This window comes from Rhincodon typus, chromosome 29, assembly GCF_021869965.1.
Source record: "Rhincodon typus isolate 14 chromosome 29, sRhiTyp1.1, whole genome shotgun sequence".
Lineage (NCBI taxonomy): Eukaryota > Metazoa > Chordata > Chondrichthyes > Orectolobiformes > Rhincodontidae > Rhincodon > Rhincodon typus.
Window position 1 is genome coordinate 507,802 of NC_063360.1, and position 8,067 is coordinate 515,868.

An 8,067-nucleotide genomic window follows, 5' to 3' on the forward strand; every position below is an offset into this window, starting at 1 on the left:
CTGAAGATGGGTCCTGACCTGAAACATCAGCTTTCCTGCTCCTCTGATGCTGCCTGGCCTGCTGTGTTCCCCCAGCTCCACACTTTGTTATCTCTGACTCCAGCATCTGCAGTTCTTGATGTCTCTCTGTTAGTGACCTCCTTTTACAGAATTTTCCTGATTAAAACAGTAATTTCATCCAGTATCGTAAGAGGTTATAAGTTGCTGGCCAATCATAGAGTCGTACGGAATGGAAACAGACCCATTGGCTGAACTTGTCCATGCTGACCAGGTTTCCTATACTGAACTAGTCTTATTTACCTGCATGTGGTCCATATCACTCTTAAACCTTTCTTATTCATGTACCTGTCCAATTGTCTTTTAAATGTTGAAATTGTACCTACGACTACCACTTTCTCTGGCAGCTTATTCCATATACACACTACGCTATATATGAAAAAGTTGCCCCTCAAGTCGCTTTTAAATCTTTCCCCTCTCACCTTAAACCTACACCTTTTAGTTTTGCACTCCCCTACATGGGGGAAAAGACCTTGGCTATTCATCTTATCTGTGTCCCTCTTGATTTTATAAACCTTTAGAAGGCCACCCCTCAGCCTCCTATGCTCCAGCGGGAAAAAAATGTCATAGCCTATGCTGCCTCTCCTTATAACTCAAACTCTGTCATCTCAGTAGCATCCTTGTAAAAGCTTTTTTGTGTCCTTATAGTGAAAGTATTGACTATATCTGCTTTTGAAGAAGTGTATTCCATTCTGGGCCTTCCATTTGGAGGAGATCGGGTTTGGAAGTTCTTTAAAATTATAGCTTAGGCCCCTTAGTTTTAATCAGTAGATCCTTGTCACTTCTCTAACGGATGCCTGTGTAGCACCTTTAGACCCGTCTCTAAATAATAACCTTTAGTAATATTTCCATAACCTCTTTTCGTAGTTGTCTAATCGCAGTGTTCTCTGCATCTATCAAAACTGAGATTCAGTCTTTATTTAGAATCTCCGTTATTCCTTCCTTCTCTACCACAAACATGAATGCCCAGCGACTATCATGTTGTGATTAATGTACCTATAAAAGCATTTTTAATTTTTTTGGGGGGCTTTGTACAAAATTTGCAAAATGGACAACTGTTAGCAAAATGACCGTCACCAGCCTGCACTTTGAAAGATAAGAACAGAAGAACAAAGGGGTCTATTTGGAGATGTTCTTGTACACCTCTAGAGCAGGTGGGATTAGAACCCGGTCCTCCTGGTACAGAGGTAGTGACATTAGTACTTCTCCACAAGAGCTGTCTGGGGTCCCGGGATATATGTTAAAAAACCATTGAAAGCAGCATTGGAGATTAACAAAATAAGTTGTTTCTAGATGTAGAGAATTCAAAAGTAGTGATGTTGTGTTGAATTTGTGCATGACTGATCAGCGTGCAACATTTTCAGTTTTAGTCAACACATATGTGGACACAGAGGACACAGACAAAATTGGAACTAAAGTGTAAAAAGATTTCTAAGGATGGTACCAGAAGTTGGAAATTGCAATAATAAGTAAAGATTCAATACAGTAGGGCCTTTGCTTTAGGAAAACAAAAATTTAGAGAAAATGGAATGGAGGAAATATTTAAAATTATCAATTAACTTGACAGATCTGGGAAGAATGTTTCCACTTGTTGGAGAATCGAAAACACATGTACAAGGTAGTTATGAATAAATCCAATAAGAAGAAAGTTCTTCATTCAGACAGTGGGTAGAACGTGGAAGTGCCACAGGAAGTGCTTGAGGTCAATAGCTTGGATATTTCATGAGGAAATTAGACAAGTACATGAGAGAAAGAGGAACAGAGAATCATTGAGAGAAGCTGCATATAAAGTAGATGGAAATGGGAGAAGGCTTGTACAAAGTATAGAACCCAGAACACATGAGATGAGCTCTATAGCTTGTTTCTATGCTCTGTATGCTGTGATAACTAAACCTTTTAACCCTTCTACTTCTCCATATATTTGCTTTACTATCTATAATACTTTAAAGGTATATGTTACAGGTTCCATTTTAGAGGTAAGGATTTCATTGTTAAACATCTACAATTGTCTGTTATCATTCATCATCATTCCTGAAGATGTCCTCTCAATATTGTAAAGTAATCAGTAACTGTCATGATTATTGTTGATCAGGAGTATCAGTGACCACTACTGTGTGAAGCTTCAGCAGATGAAATTCAGAGTTTATTTCTCAAATTTTTGTTACCAAAAATATTCAAATTCTCATTCTCAAATTTAAATCCCCCATGTTGCTCCCCTCTCTAACTCTAGAACCTTCCAAGGTTCCAATGAACATCCAAGTTATCTTCATTTTACCACTTTCCTCTTGAACTTCCCTGGTGCTTTCACCCAACTATTGGTAGCCATGTCTTGAGCAGCTTGGGCCCTAATCTCTGCAATTCCCACTCCAAACCACTCTGCTTCTCAGCCCCTCTTTTTTAAGCTGCTGTTTAAAACCCATCAATTCGACCATGCAAATGGAGTTTCCTTCTTTGTCTGAGCATCCGTTTATGTCTAATGATGCTCCTGTCAAGCATTTTGGGACATTTCAGTATAATCTATATAAATAAAAGCTTTTTAGATTTTTCTGCTTTTAGATTTTAATTTTGATTTTGTGAAATTCTCCTGGTGAGGACAGATCACAGAACAGAATGGAGGTAGATATAAGTTGTGGAAAGGGGCCTTGCAATGAAATAAAGGGTGACTTTTTCTGATTTTCATTATTAATGACACTGTACAATCTTCTTCTCCGTATTTCAATATTTCTGATTTGTACCCTTGCCATCTCTTGACCAACATTTTGGTTTGCACATTGCCCTTTCATTTTGCTAGTTACATATTATTTTAAAATTTGGAAATTAGCTTGAAATGAAAATGCACTGCACTTCACAGAAGCATTATCAAAAGACAAAGGAGGAGTTATTAGGAGACCAAAATCTTCATCAACGAGATGAGTTTTAAGGAGGATTTTACAGGATGAGAATCAGGTGAGAGGTGGAAGAATTCCAGGAGTGCAGCTAGGATGTACCTTCATCAAGATGGTGCAAACGCACGGTGACTCTTTGCGAGCTCTTTACGGCAGATCTTACTCTTACATGTCCTATAATTGTTCTGCTCTTTTACATTGTGTTCCTTGCTCTGTTCTATTACCCTATGCATTTTATATGGTATGATCTGCCTGTACTGAATGTAAAACCAAACTTTGTCACATGTACCTCGGTACAGTGAAATAATAAATCCAATCAAAAGAGCAATGCTGAGGCCACAGCCATTTGCAATCTACTTTAATGACCTGGGAAGAGACTAAGTAATGCATCTGATTTTTTTTCTGATGGTACAAAGCTAGGTGGGAATACAAACTGAGAGGACACAGGTTATAAACAGTTAAGTGAATGGACAACAAGGTAACAGTTGGGGTATAATGTCGGATATAAAGTTATTTGTTTTTGTAGTAGCTGCAACAAGTAATTAGGACGGCGAATAGCATGTTGATCTTTATTGCAAGGGAACTGGAGTATGGTAATAAAGTTTTCCTGTATTAAGCTTCAATAAGACAGTACCTGGAGGACATTGTGTAGTTTTACCCTTGATGTTTGAGGAAGAATACATTTGAATTGGAGGCAGTATAGCAGAGGTTCACTAGTCTGGTTCCTTGGTAGTCTGATGATGAGAAGCTGTGTAAATTGGGCCTACGCTTTCTTTGGTTCAGGAGACCGAGAGGTGAACTCCTAGAAATGTGCACAACTCTGGTTGTGATTCAGCAGATATAGAGAGGGGCTGGTTATTTATGCCTGATATGAGGCAAAATGTTTTCACTCCATGGTTATGGATCTGTGGAATTCTCTACCATAGTTGGTTGGGATTGCTCCATTGATGGTGCTGAGAGGTATATGGGTGGAAAGTAACATTGAAGCTGTGATGTGATTGTATTAAATGGCACAGCAAATGTGTGGTGCCATGTGGGCTACTCCTGTCTCTATTTCTTATATTCCTACGAAAGGATTATGGACAGCGGAGCTTTAGTTGAGTTGAAATGTATAAAGTCAAGAATGGAATACTGTTTTTGCATAGTTAAATCCCTTATTGTTGTCACTTATGAATTCATTTGTCCACAAACATTAACTTCAATATCACATTCAAATATTTGATACTTTGTTATAAACTCTTATTAATATGACTAACAACCTGAAAGGATTCTGCATTAACTGTTTTCCATTTAAATTCCTAACATTTCAGTGATGCAGTGCTTCTCCTTGTCCTTTCCTAACACTCGTAGAGTCATAGAGATGTACAGCACGGAAACTGACCCTTCGGTCCAACTTGACCATGCCAACCAGATATCCTAAATTAATCTAGTCCCATTTGCCAGCATTTGGCCTGTATCCCTCTAAACCCTTCCTATACACATACCCATCCAGATACCTTTTAAATGTTGTAATTGTACCAGCCTCCTCCTCCACCTCTGGCAGCTGGTTCCGTACACACACCACCTTCTGTGCAAAAAGGTTGCCCCTTAGATCTTAAATCTTAAGATTTTAAATCTTTCCCCTCTCACCTTAATCTATGCCCTCTAGTTTTGGACTCCCAAAAGTACTCTGGAGAAAAGACCTTGGCTATTCACCCTACTCGTGCCCCTCATGATTTTATAAACCTCCTATAAGGTCAGCCCTCAGACTCCTGCGCTCCAGGGTAAGTAGCCCCAGCTTGTTCAGCCTCTCCCTATAGCTCAAACTCTCCAACCCTGGCAACATTGTTGTAAATCTTTTCTGAACTCTTTCAAGTTTCACAACGTCCTTCCTATAGCAAGGAGACCAGAATTGAACACAGTATTCAAAAAGTGGCCTGCTGCAACATGACCTCTCAACTCCTATACTCAATGCATTGACCCTGAAAGTTTATTCTTGGGCATGTTTCAATGTCAGGTCTTACCTAGTTGGTGCCAGATTTCACTTGGTGGTGATAAGCCATGATCTATTTTAATTACTGATTTTGGTTCAGGATTCTTGCTTGATTCACTGTTTCTGTCATTGTTTCTGCTCTTACAATGCATTATGATACGGTGCCTGGTCAGTTCATATGGCTATAGGGGTGAAGCACAAATTTAAGCACGTTGATGGCAAAGTTTGTGCCGCAAGCTAATTGACTCTCAAGACAATTAAAGTTCTCTTAGTGGCTTTTTCTTTCTGGAGGACCAGTGTTAGAGAAATATCAGTAGACCCTGGAAAGGAAAATTATTGGCAAAAGAAGCAATGGCAACATAAGGAAAACCTTTTCACTCTGGGAGTGGTCAGAATCTGGAAAGCACTGCCTGGGTGCGACATGGATGCAGATTCGATCAAAGCATTTCTTCAAATTAGCCTTTCATCTTCCTTACTCCAATAAGCGTACACTTGAGAGCACTTCACCATTAGGTGTTTCAAACCATGTAACAACTAAAGAAGTCCTGTTGAAATATATTACTTTGTCACATAGGATACACAGCAGTCAGTTTACACACAGCAAGTTCCAACGAGGAGCAATGTGATAGCAGCTTAGTAACGTTTTAATGAAGTTGATTGAGGAGTAAATATTAGCCAGGGCACTAGAGATAATTCACTTGTTCCTCTTCAAAATATTGCCGTAGGATCTTTTATGTCCAACAGTTCGCGTCATTTCACTCTTTTTAGCCTTAATATCCTTTTGGTAAACCTGTAATTCATCTTCCCTGAGACCCATTTATCCTTCTTGAAGTGTCCAGGACTGATTTTTGTACTCCACATGGTGTGTGACTAGCAATTGAAAGACAACTTCACCCTTGGGATAAAAGCCAACGTTGTATTAATGTTTGTAATTAGTGGCTGGTTTACACACGCTCTCAGTGACAATGCAGGTTCAATTCTTGTACTGGTTGAGGTCACCATGAAGGCCCTGCCTTCTCTCCCCCACCCCCAACTTAAGGTGTGGTAACCCACAGGTTAAACTCGCCACCAGTCATGTCTCTGTAATGAGAGAATAAACAACGGTTCTCTGGGGCAATGTGATTTCACTTTTTTATAATTTTTGATTTCTTCATTCAAGCATGCATATATTTTCCTATCCAACGTGAAATGATCTCCTGAAAGTAGTTTAGTTAGATATGTCTTGCCCTGTTCAAAGCTGTGCTTGCTCTTTCTGATCATCTCAAATCTTTCGAAGCATTCAGTCATTTTGTCTTAATCTCAGATTCTAAGAATTCCCCACAACTGATAATAAATTGACAAGCCTCTGTTTTCCTGATTATTCTTTACCACTTTTCTTAAATAGTAGAGTTAGAATAGGGCAATTAAGGACGGGCAATAGATGCTGGCCTGGCCACCAATGCCCATGACCCATAAAAGAATATAAAATAAAGGACCCAGTTAGTTTCATTATGTGCAAGTAGTCAGGTTATATAGAAACTTGATTTGATCCCTCTTGGTGTACTGTACATAGTCTGGTTGCCATGTTGTAGAATTAGTTGAATGTATTGGAGGAATTGAAAAAGTGATTTACAGACATGATACCAAAACTAGTAAGCAGCAGCTATTAGCTGGAGCTTTAATATCTAGGAAAGTGTAGACTGTCGGAGATTGTTAAAATTGTGAAAGGACTGGAGCAGGTGGATTTGAGGGAATAAAAACAAAGTACTGGAGCAATGTAGCAGGCCTGGCAAGATCTGTGGAGAGAGAAACAAAGTTAAATTTTTGAATTCACTATAGATTTTCTCCAAAGTCTCTCAAGCACTTTTTTTTAAAGTTTCAGATCTCTCCTGTCTTCAGTATTTTACTTTTATTATAGTCAGGTTGAGGAAGATAGTTCCACTTTTAGGAGCTCTTCAAATTAGTGGCCATCAGTATAAAATCCTGATTATTCATGCAGCCTAGAAAGACAGTAATGAAAATATGGTTGTTTTTTTTTTTGCTGGTGCAGCTTTCTTGATAGATCTGGCTGGAATTAGTTTGATAGGGTAGAGTTGATATATTTTAGATATGTTTCATTTCAGTTAGTGACAATATTTCCAGCAAGTGGATCACTTGTTCTTTGACTTGGCGCTGATGCGGTGGGCTGAATGGCTCCTTCCTCACTCTAACAATTCTGAGAGTTTTCTGAAACTTGTTGCTTGTACTGTAATGTAATGAAACAAATTTAGCAACTTTTATATTTCATGAATCAACATTATTTTTTCTACTGAATTTGCCTAAACATTATATTTTTTTTTGTTTGCTTTTCTTTTTTAGATTCTGCTTTCTCAAGGGCTTTAGCTCGTCCCACACCCACTACTCAGGCAGCAAGCCTGTCCTGTCAACCTCCCACTTCAACCAGTTATCCCATTGCACGGCCAGTGCCATCTTACCATGCTCGTATGCAACCTGGAATCTCAACAACATACAGACCGACTTCTTCTCAACAGCTTCCATCTGTGCCAACTTCTCAGCAGCCAGTGCCACCTCTACACATGGTACCATTTCAGCAGCCACCCCTAGCAGCTCCTCCTCTGCTAATGAACCCTCCATTAGTGCCAGCCAATACCCCACAACAACAGCAGCAACAGTGCTCTGTGTATCAGCAGCAACAACAGTGCTCCGTGTATCAGCAGCAACAACAGCAATGCTCTGTGTATCAGCAGCAACAACAGTGTTCAGTCTATCAGCAACAGCAACAATGCTCTGTGTACCAGTATCAGCAACAGCAACAGTGCTCTGTGTATCAGCAACAGCAACAATGCTCAGTCTATCAACAGCAACAACAGTGTTCGGTGTACCAGCAAAGGGGCCCTGAGATCCAAAGAAACCACTGGATGGAAACAGTCCGGTAAGTTTTAACTTGCTTAATATTGCACGAGCATAATTTCTCTTTTGTGATGTTGCAGAGTAGCACCAGTCCTTGAGTCACAGACTAGGGAATTACAATTCATATGAGAGCAGAAACCATTCTGTTCTATGAACTGAAGAAAAGATGCTGTAATAAATGCTGGAGAAACTCAGCAGCTCTGACAGCATCTGTGGAGAAGGAAACAGAATTACTGTTTTAAGTCCAGGACTACTTCAGAACTG

The 8,067-nt window shown here is 39.5% G+C and overlaps 1 protein-coding gene across 1 annotated transcript in view; it reads left to right on the plus strand.

The window, feature by feature from the left end:
- The window catches only part of LOC125486432 (alpha-protein kinase 1-like), a 19,794-nt gene extending 11,965 nt beyond the window's left edge, over positions 1–7,829 (plus strand). The window contains exon 5 of the mRNA XM_048613873.1: positions 7,252–7,829. Coding sequence (XP_048469830.1) covers positions 7,252–7,829 — 578 coding nt within the window. The remainder of the gene's footprint in view (positions 1–7,251) is intronic.
- Positions 7,830–8,067: the final 238 nt, after the last annotated feature.